The 17,376-nt window shown below is 38.2% G+C and overlaps 1 protein-coding gene and 1 pseudogene across 1 annotated transcript; both read left to right on the top strand.

The window, feature by feature from the left end:
- The first annotated feature begins 574 nt into the window (after positions 1 to 574).
- On the top strand, positions 575 to 11,147 carry LOC113775574 (structural maintenance of chromosomes protein 1). The gene is made up of 18 exons (XM_027320519.1): positions 575 to 1,228; positions 1,803 to 2,039; positions 2,799 to 3,032; positions 3,430 to 3,668; positions 3,913 to 4,179; positions 4,347 to 4,617; positions 5,354 to 5,478; positions 6,011 to 6,120; positions 6,194 to 6,301; positions 6,384 to 6,523; positions 6,919 to 7,008; positions 7,089 to 7,297; positions 7,805 to 7,980; positions 8,117 to 8,226; positions 8,384 to 8,763; positions 9,773 to 10,024; positions 10,426 to 10,653; positions 10,751 to 11,147. Exons 1-18 carry the CDS (start codon positions 788 to 790, stop codon positions 10,797 to 10,799), a joined length of 3,666 nt encoding a protein of 1,221 aa, XP_027176320.1. The 5' UTR covers positions 575 to 787; the 3' UTR covers positions 10,800 to 11,147.
- Positions 11,148 to 11,789: 642 nt separating this feature from the next.
- Positions 11,790 to 16,200, top strand: LOC113774034 (annotated as a pseudogene).
- The last annotated feature ends 1,176 nt before the right edge of the window (positions 16,201 to 17,376 follow it).

Genomic DNA, 17,376 nt, shown 5'->3' with positions numbered 1-17,376 from the left:
TAAATGGATCTATTTGAAAGAAATTACTTTAAAAAAAATCAAATCTGAGATTCTCAAGATACGTTTTTTTCGATTACTTTTATTTTACATAAAATCATAAATTATAAGTGTTAACAATAAATAAAACAATCTTCAATCGAAGACAAACTCTTAGATAACATGCTTGTGATAAGTATCATAATTAGATCTTTTGGGAATCATGTTTAAAAAATATTTTTTAAAACTATTCTCTGGATATTCACCTTCAATTGGATATGTTTGGATTGAAATGTTTTGAAATAAAATAATTTATTTCATAAATTTTAATTATTTTTTTATTTTATATATATCAAGTACAGTAATTATTTTAAATAAATCATCTAAATAAAAACTTATCGAAACAATTGATCGTTCCCTCATTTAGTGTAGTGTGTGTTGTACATTTGTACACAGAAAAGAAAGAGGGAAAAAAAGAAAAAGAAAAAAAAATGCAGGTATAATGTGTCAGGAAAAATCGTCCTTTCCCTACGCTTTTCAATCGTGCGTGACACTCTTCTACGAAGTAGCAATTTACTTCATAGACGAAATATTTACCCCCAAAATGCTCCCCTAAGATTCATATCCCGCCAAAATTCCTTCCTCTTCTCCTCACTGCTCACACAGTCCAAACCCTAGAAATTGAAATTGCCATTCCACATTACAGATTTCAATTCTGTTCACGTAAATCCGGGGAAAAAAAGTTACACCTTCACTTATTAAAAATTCTCCCATCTTCCAGACTATTTTTGATTTCCAAGCCCATCCCGCCATGCCACCGGAGAAAATCCCTCCGGGCAAGATCCTCCGGCTGGAGCTCGAAAACTTTAAGTCCTACAAAGGCTTCCAAATTATTGGACCGTTCTACGACTTCACAGCCATAATTGGCCCCAACGGTGCCGGCAAGTCCAACCTCATGGATGCTATTAGCTTCGTCCTGGGCGTCCGTACTGGTCAGCTCCGCGGCGCGCAGTTGAAGGACCTCATATACGCTGTTGATGACGGCGAAAAAGATCAGAGAGGTCGTAAAGCTTTTGTGCGGTTGGTTTATCGGTTGGATACCGGTTCTGAATTTCAGTTTACGCGTACAATTACTAGTGCTGGTGGTAGTGAATACCGGGTTAATGGTGAAATTGTCAACTGGAATGATTATGATAAAAAGCTAAGGGACTTTGGTATTCTTGTTAAAGCACGGAATTTTCTCGTTTTCCAGGTTGACTCCACTGCCCTTTCTTTATAGTGCTGTACTATGCTTCTGTTAATGGTATGAATTATGGGATAAACGGGAAATTTAAGTGATATTTCAGTGATTGAGACTATTTTGAAACCATATAGGAATTGTAGATATTTCAGTGCGCTTGCTGTTTTAGTTTCAATTGAAAAGAAGATTGATGCATGCTCTAGAAATAAACTTGGAAATTAGAGTGACTCAATCGGGTGAGCTAACTCTTTTACGTTTTAACTGGGATTCTGTTTCAGACATACTAATAGTTTCTACCTTGTGTCCCGTTTTTAGGAGGGGCAGTGCAATGGTGTGGGTTTCTGACCTTTCAAAGTTTTGATAGCACAAGATTATGGTTGGCCCCAAGTTTCAGTTTAAAATCATCCAATTGAGAAACAAGATATAAAGTGTTCTCCAGATTTAAATTTGTAGCTGTAGATAGTGAATGAGGCTGGGTTATTGTCTAAAATGGTCAGGTCTCTAAAGTAAATGGAGGATGTTCTTGAGATTTGTTTTTGGTTGCATTGTACCATTTTCAGCCTTCTAAGTTGAGCAATTAATACAGGGAGATGTGGAGTCAATAGCATCAAAAAATCCTAAAGAACTTACTGCGCTGCTTGAGCAAATCTCTGGCTCTGAAGAATTTAAGAGGAAGTATGAGGAGTTGGAAGAAGAGAAAGCCAAAGCTGAAGAAAACTCAGCACTTGCTTATCAGAAGAAGAAGACGATAAAGCTGGAGGTAAAGCAGAAGAAAGAACAAAAGGAAGAGGCTGAGAAACATCTTCATTTGCAAGAGAAATTGGTATGGTTCAAGTTCTTATCAAAGTGTTTATTGTCATTTTTAGGCATTTGTCCATCCTTATGGATAAGTGCTCACGATCTTATATATTCTCAAGCTTTAGCATTCTGACTTTTTGTTTTCTTTGTTTATGTTCTGTTGTATAAGTATTTAAGTGTGCAAGGTTTGTCATTTTGCTCTAATTTTGAGTTTTGTTGACTGGTATATATATATATGTGTGTGTGTGTATATGTTCAAGGTTACTTATTTTGCTTTAGTTTTGCAATCTGTTATGCATTTGCTTCCCCAGCATCTAGTAAACTTATACGTGTGGCACTAAAATGTAAATCTACCTGATTTCATCACCCATAGGTCTATTTTGGTTTATATTGTCTTGCTTCTTTTTTCTTTTTGTTTTTCTTTTATCAAGTGGTTCTGCAGTTGATTTTGGTCTACTCATTAAGCGGAAAATCTTTCTCTAGTGATTCCGTACATGACAAATGTAATTCTTCTTTGACCAATGTAATTCTTTGCTTTTGATATATGCTTTTTTGTTCAGTGTAAGGTTAGCATCATGCTTAGTTTCTATATTACAAGTAGAGTTCGATTTCTCAAAAAGTTCTCTGCATTCATGCTTTTACAAATTTTGCATGTGATTGCTTGATACAGTTATGGTTTTAACCAGAATCTCTCTGACTATCTTCCCCGTTGGCCTAAAGAAGAAACTGTTCTATTGAACTCTTGGCATTTTTGTTGAGCACAAGTTTTCTTTTCCTTTTGCAGAAATCTTTGAAGCAAGATCATTTTCTGTGGCAATTATTGACCATTGAGAGGGATATTGAAGAGGCTAATGAGGATCTTGAAGCTGAACAGCGAAGTCGCAAAGAAATTGTTGATGAACTAGGCAATTATGAAAGTGAATTAAGCAAAAAGAAGAAAGAACAGAGTGTATATTTGAAAGAGACTGCACAATGTGAAAGGAGAATTGCTGAGAGAAAGACGAGACTTGATAAGAATGTAAATTTTACTTCGTGGGTTAAATTTGCTGTCATATGTGATTGTTTTTAGCTATTGATTTTCCTGATGCTGATGTCCTAGTGGCTTGAGAATGAAATTCGTTGCATGGTTGTCGTTGGATTTCCTGTACCTAGATTTGCTGGGTTTTACTTGCCTCTGGTTTCCAGTAGATGGGTGCACCACATCTTAAAGTCATGATATACTTTTGACAATTTTTGATTTGCCTTTTCTGCATCTTACTGAGCTTGCTCAGGAGTTTGCTAGTATCTTTTGTAGGTTTGAACGATTGTATGTAGTATTTCATTGTTTTCCTGAATTGTTGCCTAGGGTTTCTTCTTATGCCATTGAAATACGGGTTTCCTGAATTGTTTTCCTTGACATGGATTTTCTATTACAGCAACCTGAAATTCTTAAGCTAAAGGAAGAAGTCTCACGCTTAACCATGAAAATCAAGAGTACCAGTAAAGAGCTTAACAAAAAGAAAGAAGAGAAGCTCAGGCATGTGGAAGAAATGGCGAAACTTCAGAACGACTTGCAAGATCTCATCAAGCAACTGGATGACTTGCGTGAAAAGGGACAGGATGCTGGTGAAAAACTGCAATTAGCTGATAGCCAGTTGGAGACATATCATCATATGTGAGTCACTTTATATTATAGTTGAAATATCCTTTTGCACATATTTCCTGTACTGAAGACCTGTACTTTTATTAAGCGATACTTCATGTTATGTAGAATGTTGTTTACATTTATATCAGAGTCCTATCTGAATTCAGATTTTTTGAATTTAATTTTAATCATCCGAAAACAGTCGTCTTGTTGGAGTTAATGATTTTAAAATGAGCTAAACTTTCTGGAATTGTATCTAATTTTTATTCTCCAGCAAAGAGGAGGCTGGGATGAAAACTGCAAAGCTGAGGGATGAGAAGGAGGTGCTAGATAGGCAACAGCATGCTGATATTGAAGCTCAGAAGAATTTGGAAGAAAATCTTCAACAGTTGAAAAATCGAAAGCAAGAGCTTGAGGCTCAGGAGAAACAGATGCAAGCAAGATTGGTGAAAATTCTAGGTACAGTTGACAAGCAGAGGGAAGAACTTGCAAGAGTGAGAAAGGAACAGCGTGAGATGAAAGATAAACTTGATGGATCCAAGTTAGTGAGCTTCACTGTAGATATCATTCATAATGTTGAATTACTCAATTAGTTTGTCAATGGGCCACTTTGAAAGCATTTCCAGTTTTCTATATGTGCCTCTTTTTTCAAGATTTATTTGCATACCATTTTATCATGTTTCACTTAATTTGCATTCGCTTATGCAGACGGAAACATGAAATGTTGAAAACAAAAATTGATGAGTTAGAGCAGCAACTACGTGAGCTGAAGGCTGACAGACATGAAAATGAAAGGGATGTCAGGTTTACTCAAGCAGCTGAAACTCTGAAACGCCTCTTTCCAGGTGTTCATGGTCGCATGACTGAACTCTGCAGACCAACACAAACAAAATATAATCTTGCTGTCACTGTAGCTATGGGCAGATTTATGGATGCAGTTGTAGTTGAGGATGAGGACACAGGAAAAGAATGTATTAAGGTACCATGTGGTGGGACTGCTTAATTTTTTATCAAGCAACCTATTATCCTTTTTGTTTGAGGTTACTGATTCTTTTCATTCACTGATGTTATCCATATCAATCTTCTATCATGTTGCTTGGTGGTTAGGATAGTACATCTGTGGTGGGAAGGATATCCTGTGCAAAGTTCCCCTCTGATCCTTCCTCTTTATTGTTGCCTTCCTCTCCTTTCTTATGCGAACACTTATAACCTTTTGTTGAGGGCTTGAATATGTCTCAAAGGGGTTTGGTAGACATTGAAAATAGTATCATTTGATGATATGCTCATTACTGCTTAATGTCTGGTTCTCTATTGAACTGATGCTTCTTTCTAGGCGTTCAATATAGGGAATAATTTATCTGTAAGTTTTTAGGCCATTCCTCCTTTATAGGATAGATCATAGTTTAACGTATCTACATTAATTTAATCAAACTGAAGTTACATGTATTGGGCCAATTTCCACTATGTTGCCAGATTTGAGATGGTCCAAATGATTCTCAAGTGCCTTGTATTTGTGTTCAGTCTCTGTTTCAATTGTGTTTGATTTGATCTTTATTTACAACTTTTCTCGTGGTGACTTGTCTCTTGGATCTGTTTAATTCCTGGGATGTTGTGCCTGTTAATCTAATGTAATTGTTGACATTGGGATTTGCATTATTGTAGTTTGGTTATTTAACTTTGATCTACCATTTCAAGCTGAGCTTACCTGTTTACAGTATTGGAAGGCACAAAAGCTTCCTCCTCAGACCTTTATACCTCTCCAGTCTGTCCGTGTAAAGCCAATTATTGAGAGGTTGCGCACCTTAGGGGGGACGTCAAAGCTGGTTTTTGATGTTATAGAATATCCTTTTTGAACTCTTTTAGTTTTTCTATAATGTTGATTTTTCTGATATTGTTTCTCATCTTGGTGAAATATCTTGTGTAGCCTGTTGCTGGATAACTTTTAAAGGTAAAATAGGATGCTGGAACATGTTAGCTTTTGTAGCTTGGGATGATCATTCTATTTTTGGTATCTGATTAATGATTTACACTGAATAATTGTCAGGATAAGAATACATCAGGGACTGATTTTAGTTTTGCTGTAAGATTTTGTTAGGGTTCCCATCTTCCTTCCATTAGGAGACAAAGAAAGATAACAGAAGAAGCACACAGACATTCTCACCCTCAACCATGAAGCTTAAAGGATTAGGGGGGAAAAATTTGTAATCTGATTGCTGGGCCATCTGGAGCTCATTTATCTCAATTTTTGTGTTTATGGGATCTGTTGTCTCTCTCCGTTGAGATCAAACAGAATGCTTTATTCTTCAATTCTGTAATATTATATGAAATTGGACTCCAAGCCCACGATTTCTGTTATCGCTTAACCATCACAAGTTTAATCCAGTATTGGAAAAGGCCATCTTATTTGCAGTTGGAAATACTTTGGTTTGTGATGACCTCAATGAAGCTAAGCGTCTCAGTTGGACAGGAGAGAGGTTCAAAGGTAAACAGCTTTATAATTCGCCAAGGAAGTATCAGATTTTCATTTATTCTAAACGCTTCTTTTTTGTTTGCAGTTGTCACTACTGATGGGATCCTTTTGACAAAATCTGGTACGATGACGGGTGGTACAAGTGGTGGAATGGAAGCACGTTCACATAAATGGGATGACAAAAAAGTTGAGGGTCTGTTGGGCTGTTTGTTAATTTCATTTATGTTATGCTAATTTATTTCTGCAATACTTGATGCTTATTTTTCTATACACAGGGTTAAAGAAGAAAAAAGAAGGTTATGAGTCAGAGATGGAAGAGCTTGGGTCAATAAGAGAAATGCAGCTGAGAGAGTCTGAAGCCTCAGGCAAAATTAGTGGACATGAAAAGAAAATTCAGTATGCTGAAATAGAGAAGGTTGCGTAAATGATGATTGTTTTTCACATGCTTAAACTAATTGTTTTTCTTGGGGATAAAAATTAATGATGATGTGGTAGCAGTTCTTTCTGGTAGTAGAACATGCAATTCATTATATGATCAAATCAAGAACAAATAAAGGTTTATGGATTAAATAGGGTTACTGTTTTTCTTTTGTTATTTTAGAGCTCATTTTGTTGGTGGACTAGATTAGGGATGGCTTATCCCATTTAAATAAGTTCTCATTGTTGGGTTTGTAATGGATTGTTTTACAAGATATGCTAGAGAGAGTTCAAAATCATAGAGGATATGGAAAAATATTACTGAAAGTGAATCCTTCCTACTCTCTCAGTTCGATAATATTGCCTTATGTGTTGATCATGTTTCTCTTGCAGAACAGTATTGAGGACAAGCTTTCCAAGTTGGAGTCGGAAAAGCGAAATATTGATGAAGAAATAGGTCGTGTTATGCCTGAACTTCAGAAGGTGCTCATATTCTTCATTACCTTTTAACTTGCAAACTGCATGATGCTTGTGACGACTGATTTTTGATTACTCGCTTGCAGTTGGAAAATGTGATAAATACAAGGAATATAAAAATTGTATCACTAGAGAAGAGGATTAATGATATTGTTGATCGGATCTACAAGAAATTTAGTGAGTCTGTTGGCGTGAAAAACATCCGGGAGTATGAAGAAAACCAGCTCAAGGCTGTTCAGCTAATGGCTGAACAAAAGCTTGGCTTGCTTAATCAGCAATCGAAGTTGAAGTACCAGTATGTATTCGATACTTTTCAGGCTATTGAGTCTGCCCGCTTTTTTATTTTGGCTTCATCATATGTAGTCGATTTCGTTTTAAACCTCAAATACTAGTGCAACTGCTATCTACCTACAGAGGTATCAGGACATTCGAACTGCTAGTCGATTTCGTTTTAAACATCATATGTAGTCTATTTCCTCTTTGGGACATTCCAATGGTTCATTTCATTCTGCATCTGATATCATTCTTTGAGCATGGTACTTGTACTAGACTAGCAAATGTCATGGTTGTTTGTCTGTGCACCATCTGCTAGCCAACATTTTCTTAGGATGCCTTCCGATGTAGGCATAACGTGCATGGATGTCTGGCATTGTGTTTGATTGAAGCGGGGTGTTATTGCGCTGAGACTTTTCATTGTGCAATATGCATTGTTCATTTTCTGTATATATACCCTGGTCTTTATGTTATTGTTTTTGGAATTTTCGTACAATCTTATTTGTGCAATTTCTTTACCTGTGGCTAGGTTGGAGTATGAGCAGAAGCGTGATGTTGACATACGATCACGGATTGCCAAATTGGAAGCAACACTCGGGAATTTGAGAAGTGCTTTGAAAGATGTTGAGAAAAGAGAGATTGAGTTGAAGTCTTCCATGGAGAAATCTGGAGATGAGATTGATCGTCTGAAGAAAGAAGTACTAGGTAAAGTACAAGCTGAAAATGCTAAAACGATATCATTTTTTGTCATAGGAATATTCCACTTCTGTGACTTTTTGGAAGAGTATGGCATGATTCGCCATAGATGTGTTGAATAATTATTTGCCTTCCTTGTTTGCAGAGTGGAAATCCAAATCTGAAGAGTGTGAAAAGGATGTACAGGAGTGGAAGAAAAAGATTTCTGCTGCTACAACTAGCATAAGCAAACATAATCGTCAGATAAAATCAAAGGTTTGTGATCTTCAGGTTACTGTATTATCTATCTCTGTGGACTAGCAACATGTTCATGGTAAACCATAAATTTACAATTTCCCCCCATGCCCCAAGGAAGGAAAAAAAGTGTTTGGCATTTAGAAGCTCTGTGTGAAGGAAATGAATGAATTTACAGGAGGCACAGATTGAGCAGCTAAATTCGCGGAAAATAGAAATACTGGAGAAATGTGAATTGGAGCATATAAGTATTCCAACTATATCTGACCCAATGGATACTGGAGAGCCAACACATGGTCCAGTTTTTGATTTTAGCAAACTAAGTAGAGCTCAACAGCAGAATATGAATCCGTCTGAGCGTGACAAGCTTGAGGCAGAATTCACAAAAAAAATTGCTGGCTTAATGTCAGAAATTGAAAGAACAGCTCCAAATCTGAAGGCTCTTGATCAATACGAGGCCTTGCGAGAGAAGGAAAAAATCATACTAAAAGAATTTGAAGGGGCACGACAAGCAGAGTTGAGAGTAGCTAAAGAGTTCAACAATGTCAAGCAGTCCAGGTATTAATCTTCTCTGCCTGGTGTTAATGAATTTACACACTCATGATTGTACAACACTGTGTGAGTGTGTTTTTTTCTTCCTTTTCTTGCCTTGCAACTAAATTGCCATTAGATGTTTCAAGATATTTAATCTCTGTTCGACAATAAACAGAGGAAGAATGTGGGATCTTAGTATGGCTTCTGTGTCAAAATGTAATGGAAGCAGCAGTTAAAAGAAACATGGGATCAACCATGATAAAGTGACATTTTATGCTTAGGCCAAGTGTTCTTTTGTTGTTTAGTGTTTCAACAGTGGGGAAGACTGTTATGGAACTGAAGCACAAATGCTAGCTGATCATCATTAGGAGATTGATCTCCTTTTGTGTTTGATAAGTGGAAGTTAGATCAGCAGATAATCTTTTAGTTGGAAACCTTTAGCCAATATGATGGAAAGAAAGAACATTGTACCTAAACTCAAGTGCTGCACAAAGTGCTGGTGATTCTCTTGTTTGAAAATTTGTGCTATGAAGACCACGGAGTTTTGATTAATACTATGTGCTCATTGCAGAGTTTCTGTATGTGGTGGTCATTGTGAACCTTGAGCGCAAACAAGAGATGCGGTTTTTTTGAGAAGGAAATGAAAATTAAAACCTTGTCCTGAGATTTCCTCATGATTGAATGAAAGTTTTGGTCTTGCACCAATGTATTTTGCACCTTATAAAATGCAGGAAGCGATACAGGCAAGTGGTACACCAGTAGAGATAGATAATCTGTGAATCTTGAGGAACTCTACATGTCTAATTTTCTTGGATGCCCTGTATGCTTGTAAAATATGAACAAAACAATAATGATTTGCAGTTACCAAAGGTTAAAATTTTATCATTTTCCCTTTTACATTTGCATAATGTTCATTCACGTGTAAAATCTGGAGAAATATGACGACCTATTTTAGATGGCCAAATTTTGTATGTCGAATCTGATGAACAGTGTTTGTTAGGTATAGCTGTTTATCTATATTCTTCGGTTACAGGTATGAAAAATTTATGGAGGCTTTCAATCACATCTCTGGTAATATTGACAAGATCTACAAACAACTCACAAAGAGCAATACCCACCCCCTTGGTGGGACGGCATACCTAAACTTGGATAATGAGGATGAGCCATTTTTACATGGGATAAAGTACACGACTATGCCCCCAACAAAGCGTTTTCGTGATATGGAACAACTGTCAGGGGGAGAAAAAACAGTTGCTGCACTCGCATTGCTATTCTCCATCCACAGGTAAGTTTGAACCCCTTCACCTAGTCTGGGGATCATGTTGGTTAACATCTAGTTTCTTCAGTCTGCATTTGGATACCTTCAACATTGACTGATACACGACTGGATTAGTTGTGACTTGGTATAGTATATTATATATCCCTTGAAATCTTTGAATTTTTTTCTCTGTTTTTCGTCATTTCATGTTGCTCGTATCCTGAGCTAATTTGTAGCTTTTATGCTTCGCTGTCTTCATTGAGCATAGTGGCTTTCTGCTGTCAAGTGTCAACACAGTTTTTTGAGTACCTGAACTAAGATGAACATGTTTTGTTTTTCTTCTGTTAACGCACTTTTCATGACCAATCAAAAGTGTTGCACTTTTCATGGGTTTCCTGTTCTTGTGGTTATTGTCCTTGTATTTCCAGTTATAAAGCCTCGCCATTTTTCATTTTGGACGAAGTGGATGCTGCGTTAGATAATCTAAATGTTGCCAAGGTTGCTGGATTCATCAGATCAAAATCATGCGGAGGAGCCAGAATCAATCAGGACGCTGAGGGAGGAAGTGGTTTCCAGAGTATAGTGATTTCACTAAAAGACAGTTTTTATGACAAGGCTGAAGCTCTGGTTGGGGTTTACAGGGATTGTGAGATTGGGTGAGGCTCCTTGAACTAGTATTTAACAATTCTTTGCTCGTCTATCTCTGTAGTTTTTCTGGCATGTCCACTTAACAACAAAATATTTATTTTCCAGTGGCTCGAGGACGTTGACATTTGATCTGACAAAATTCCGAGAATCCTGAGGTTCTGACTCTGAATCGCTGATTATCCTGGAATATTTTCATGTACATACAAATTGGGAACTGAGTTTGTCAGGCGAATAGAGATGTTCATTTTGGACAGGAGAGTGAAACCATGAGAAGCAGAGCAGCTGCTTTTGTATATTAATTCCTGTTTTTTTTTTTTTTTAACTCTGATGTGCACAGGCCGTGTAAATTGGTGTACCATTTGGTGACGAGGATCTGTAAAGGAAAGGAATTGCTTTAATTGTCACGCTGCAATCTTAGGTTTTTGAACTTGTTCTCCCTCGGATTTACTGTTTTCCTATTTTCATAATGATCATGCTCGATGCGTCCTTCGGACGTTGTTTCTGCTGGTATTCATTTTGATTTTAAATGTATCACGTAATGCTTTTTCTTGGTAGAGGTAAAAATTTTCAATAAACAGTAAAGAAATGCTGGTCAAACCAATGATGTGAACTGATTGTCTATAATATCCAATAAAGGCTTTATAGCATTAGCAACGGTTGGTATGTTGAGATTTGAGCGAGGTGTGAAAAGATTAAAACACGGAACGGGTGTGCGAGTTCTCCTGAATCTGGACTGGTTGAATAATCATCACATGGAATCTGTTGCATATTTTATCTAATTTTAGATGATTGGCAACGCCAAGAGATTGAGCGGTTATTTTGATGCTTGATATCCAGGATTTTGACATTTGATCGTTGCCCCGCAAAACTAGCTCTTCGCTCGCGTTTGATGCCTATGGCAACTGTTCTTTCAAGCTAGTCTTTCAAATAGAATGCGTCCGTGCCAGCTCAGCAACGGCAGATTGCTTTTTTTTTTTTACCTTAAACGGCTAACTGATTTTTAGTAATCAATTGATGACGAAGACCCCATATTTGGCAACAACAAAATCAATCAGTTATGTTTAGTAGTTTCAAAATGAAGGCTGTTGTTTCGGGGAGGAGCGCAAAAGTTTGTCATTTTGGATATTACTGTCCAAAGTTTCGAGTCATCTATCTAGCTCCCCTTACCACCTCCAGTCGTTCTCGGGTCGTTCCCCAGCCACCAGTGCTCTCACGTCCTGCAGCCGGAACCTTGGCCGGCACAGGGCGTCAAAATGCCCGAGGATAAGGCCCTTTCCAAGTCAGAGGCAAGGGAGGATGGCAGCAGCCCAAATGAGTCCGAGTCATCAGAAGAAGAAATCTGCGATCAGGCCCCGCTGCCTTCACAAAATGATCAGACCTGTCAAATGAAAATGAACGCATCGCGCAAGAAATCTTTGCTCGAATTTAGGTGCAGAGTTGAAGATGCAATTCTTGGCAATTGCATTTTTGGGGCCAAAGGAAATGCTAGAACCAAAGAGAAGTCGAATAAGGACATTACCTTATGGGGCGTTCCCTTGTTACCTAGTAAAGGTCACGAGGCCACGGACATTGTCCTAATGAAATTCTTGAAAGCTAAAGATTACAAGGTCTCTGACGCATTTGCCATGCTTTGCAAGATGATGAAATGGAGAAGGGATTTTAAAGTGGATGGAATTCTTGAAGAAAACCTGTGTCCTAAGCTGCAATATATGTGGCGAATAGAAGGTGTGGACAAGGAAGGCCGCCCCATATGTTACCTAACTTCCAAGGATTTTTCCGACAGGGAAATGAACAAGAAACTTTTGAGGGCAGATGGGAAATTAGAGGAGTTGCTTAGGTGGAGGATTCAGTGTATTGAAAAGGGAATCCAAATGCTTAATTTTAGTCCCGGAGGGGCAAACTCTATTCTTCAGATTACAGATCTCAAGAATGCACCAAGACAAAGCATCAAAGAAATGCGGTGGTTTTGCAATAAAATGATAAAGTTGATTCATGAATATTACCCTGGGATCATGCACAAGAACGTAAGTCTATTCTATCACATTAATCATTATTCTATGTGGTGAAAGGTGTTATGCGAGTCATATTTGTCTTAGATAATAGTATGTGATTTTGGTTGTTAAACTTCGTGTACAACGAATGCAGTTAATCATAAACCTTCCACTCTGGTACTGTGCGGTCAACGCTTTACATCTCAGGCAAATCACAGCAAAAAGCAAGAACAAGTTTATCTTTGTCAGGTCTGCGAAAGTCACAAGTACTCTCCTCAAGTAAGGAAGCTTTGCTATGAAAGCATATACAGCCTAGAATCTAGATACGTTCAATTTCAATTTTTTTCTTTTCTTTTTTTTCCCGGGGGGGGGGAGGGAGGTTGTACGACACTATCACTAATATAATGTCGCTTCATTTTGCAGGTATATCAACCCAGAGAGCTTACTAGCTCAATATGGTGGCCTGAAGAGAGAGAATGACATGGAGTTTTCAACCCTTGACAAAGTTTTAGAGCTGAATGTCCCAGCAAATACGTATGAGCATATTCAGATTCCAGTAAACGAGGTAAAGATTAAATCAAATATTGGTTTATTTTATGCCCTTAAACTAAAACATGAGTTTTGATTAGGTGACTAATATGTCCTTTTTTTTTTTTCAATTTTTGTGGGGGGGCGCAAAGCAGGCTGAAAGGATAATAACTTGGGATGTGGCCATCATAGGTCATGATGCTACCTACAAAGAAGAATTCATCCCAATCGATGATTGCTCATACAAGGTATTGCTTCAAAAGGAGAAGAAAATGGGAGAGGTTGTTAGGAATTCTTTTTACATCAGAGAACCAGGGAACATAGTAATTACCATTGCAAACGGGACATTCAAGAAGAAAAAGGTTTTTTATAGGTACAACAGTAAACCCTGTCAGCCCTTGTATAAGCTCACTACATGAGCATATATTTCTTGCTTGTACATCTCTCTCTCTCTCTTTTCATCCCTTTTCGATTTGTGTGTATATATATATATATATTCGTCTAAATCCTTATTACTTTCAACAATTGATGATGAATTAAACTTATGTTGCACAAAATGCTCTCTTCACATTAGCTTTTGCTTTGCTTTTTTTTTTTTTTGGTTTGTTCCCCTTTTCTTTCCACTCTCTAAGTTATATGAATGTGTTTCAAGTTATACACTGAAATCACAAAAATGTATACGCCATCACGTATTCAAATTTATTGGCAGCTGGAGTCTTGACATCTCTTAGAATGCGCCTTATTAACTCCGCAAATCTTACTTGTTCTTTGTTGCCATCCTTATTTTGTGTTATAATTGTTGAGCTTGGCTTACCATTATAGTTCCGATTATCAAACTGACAGATCGATTACAGCTTTATTCATTCAAACAACCTTATTATTGATTTATATACAAAATTAAATAATTTTTATTACGACGATTTTTTGTGGTAGCAGAAGCACACTAGAATAAGAAGCCTTCTAGTATTATTATCTCAGATGCAAACAGAGATGCACCTCCTCATGCAAGAGGAGTTCTTAAGGGATATATATATCATATTAGTATATCATATATATATATATATATATGAGGTGTAAGCCATGAGAGCTTAGTTGCCATGCAGTGGAGCATGATGGCACAATCTATCTACTCACAACCTATTGCATATGTGTCAGTCCATTGCAAACCAAACACCTTTTCTCCTCCTATGAATCCCATTACTCCCCATTTGCCACCCTCACGTCAGCCCAAAGGTGCCATTTCCTTAATGCCCCCTTAGCCTCTTTATCTGCGGTACAACTGCATACTGGTAAGTTTTCCTTCTTGTCTCTTTTCTTGGGTTTTCTTTGCCTTTTCCATGGCTGCTTCAGTCAGCAGCAGCAGCAGCAAGGCCGGTGCCGAATCCTAAGAATCAATCCCCAACAACCCAGTGGCAAAATCCAAGCAGAAGCTGGAGTAACGGAGTTCTATGACCATAATGACGTTCAGTTCCAATGTGCTGGAGTGGCGGTGCTTCGTCACACCATCAAACCCAGAGGGTTCCTCTTGCCTTCTTATACTAATGCTCCCCTACTTGTCTATGTGGCCCGAGGTAGGTTCCATGCAATTTATTTTAGTACCATCCACGTTCAGCTCGTGATTTTAGTCTACTATCATAATTTTTGTAAAGACAATCACATTCATTCATTATTAGTCAATGGCTTTGATGATGAATCCGGCCGCAGGCAGGGGATTTTTGCGGGCCTGCGATGCCTGGATGTCCCGAAACATTCCAGTCATCCCAATCTCAGTTTGATAGGACATAGAGGTTCCAAGACCGGCATCAGAAGATCGGACAGTGCAGACAGGGTGACATTCTTGCACTCCCAGCCGGGGCAGCTCACTGGGTCTACAATGAGGGAGATCAAGACCTTGTTTTGGTTGTGCTGCAAGACACCACAAACGCAGTCAACCAACTTGACACAGAGCGCAGGGTCAGGAATTCAAACTGATTTCATGTGTGTTAATGGTGTTAAGTTTCTTCTTGATCCATCTTTGCTTAGAAAAGCTAGCTGTTAACCTAATCTAATATAATGACTGACAGAGATTGCCGGGAACCCGGAAGGCCAAAGCCAGGAACAGCAACAAGGGCAACAAGTGCAATGGGGCAAGAATATTTTCAGGGGATTCGATGTCAAGACTTTATCCGAGGCATTTAATGTCAACAAAGAAACAGCAAGAAAACTTCAATCTGAAGATGATCAAAGGGGCCACATTGTTGAAGTTGATCAAGGCCTTCATGTGCTAAGGCCTCCAACTACACAAGAACAAGAAGTGGGACAAGGGCAAGGCTACAATGGCTTGGAAGAAACCATTTGCACCGCCAGGCTCAGGGAGATCATTGACAACCCCTCCCGCACGGACATCTACAACCCACAGGCCACAAGCCGGACGCTTCCACACCGTCAATAGCCTAAACCTCCCCATTCTCAGCTTCTTCAGACTCAGAGCTGAAAGGGGAGTCCTCTACAAGGTACGCACGTAAGAGATGAAACATGTAGAAAACCATGAATGAATTGATAACTAGACGAGTCGTTTTGGTGATGCATGAGGATGTAGAAAAGCATGAATTAATGCTCCCTTCCTTAATCTTTAAATAAATTCTCTATATGTTCATTTTCATTCATTTGGGGTGGCAGAATGCTGTATTTGCGCAGCATTGGTATGTGAACGCGAACGGGGTGATGTACGTGACAAGGGGTGAGGGCAGGGTGCAAATAGTGGACCACAGGGGGCAGTGCGTTTTGGACGAGCAGCTGAGCGAGGGACAGGTGGTGGTGGTTCCGATGAACTATGCGGTTGTGGAGCAAGCTGGGAATAATCAAGGATTTGAGTGGGTTGGGTTCAATACCAATGACAACGCCATGATCAACACCATCGCCGGGCGCTCTTCCACTTTCCGGGGTTTACCCACATCCGTGGTCGCCAATGCATTGCAAATTTGGGAAGATGAAGCACAACAGCTCAAGTTTAACAGGGTGGAAACCATGATCTTCAGCCGTGATCCTAGGTTCTAGGATGTCTAGGTTCGGGAGAGATCAATTAGATAATAATAATAATCGCATGTTCCCTCTTTGCTTTGATCTGATAGTACGTTAAAAAAAAAAAGAGTCCGTAGTGCACTGGTTACGTTGAGGCCTGAGGGGATCCAAGAATAAATATGACACGAACTAAATTGACCATATTATGTGAACGCGCCCTAGCCAATGTTTTCAGGACTGGACCGGACGGTTTGACTGCTTAGACCGTGAACCGGACGTACCATCGGTCTGATCTAGTATCAAACCCGTCAATTAATGAAAAATCGCGAGAAATTGGTCAAACCATATGAACCCTAAAAAACCGTACAAATCTTAACCCGATGATTTTTAAATTTTCAACAAAATGTCAAGAATGAGGCAACTCAAAGTCGAACATGATTTTTTAGCAACTTCATCAGGGTAATTTTTTTTTAGCTTAATTCCTCGTGGTAGCAAGGGGTAATTAATTACACATGATTGTTTAAGTTTTCTGAAACAAAAAATTTTCCCAAGTAAACCAACTCAACTTTTTAACTTGTGGAGAAGAGAATAGGGATAAATCGTGTGAAGCTAGCATTTATTTGCTTACCAAATACTACAAGGGTTACTCTCTTTAGTGACTCACAACATTGGTTGTTAATTTCTTTCTTCTTTTTTTTCTTTTAAAAAATTAAAGACAAGTAAAGAAAAATACTACTTCACCTTAGTGGGGGCTGGGAAAATGCGATTAGGGAAGTAAAAACATTCTCTTTAATCACTTCAAATGTCCTCCCTACGAGTTTAGCTTATTGTTCTTTATAATCACTTTCTATAATCAGTTTTTGCTAGATTTAATGCAAACAAAAAGAAAAGGTAATATTTGAGTAAAATACCCCTTTAAACAGCCGTTTTTTTTTTTTTTTTTTTTGTGAAGGAAATAGCCGTCATTGAAAAGCAAAGGTAAACGCTACTAACTTTACTAGTGTGTTGTTTACCGAAAAAGAAAACAAAAGGAAAAAAAAGAAGAGATAACAGTGTCCAGCGTGGGTCCTTTTTGTCCTTAGACGGAATTACCCTTCCGTGATTGAAAGAAGCGATAATTGCAAAAACCTCCCCTGAGGTTTCTAATAGTTGCACTCACCTCCCTTAAAGTTTGAAAAATAGCATTAACCTTCCCTAAACTTAATATTTTGA

Source organism: Coffea eugenioides, chromosome 1, assembly GCF_003713205.1.
Source record: "Coffea eugenioides isolate CCC68of chromosome 1, Ceug_1.0, whole genome shotgun sequence".
Classification (NCBI taxonomy): domain Eukaryota; kingdom Viridiplantae; phylum Streptophyta; class Magnoliopsida; order Gentianales; family Rubiaceae; genus Coffea; species Coffea eugenioides.
The sequence above is the reverse complement of the archived record's forward strand: the minus strand, read 5'-3'. Positions and strand labels throughout refer to the sequence as shown.

Coding starts and splice junctions, on each gene's coding strand:
- LOC113775574 (XM_027320519.1), top strand. CDS start 788: ATGCCACCGGAGAAAATCCCTCCGGGCAAGATCCTCCGGCTGGAGCTC. Junction 5,479..6,010: donor CTGGTTTTTGATGTTATAGA/ATATCCTTTTTG, acceptor TAACCATCACAA/GTTTAATCCAGTATTGGAAA. Junction 7,981..8,116: donor TCTGAAGAAAGAAGTACTAG/GTAAAGTACAAG, acceptor CCTTGTTTGCAG/AGTGGAAATCCAAATCTGAA.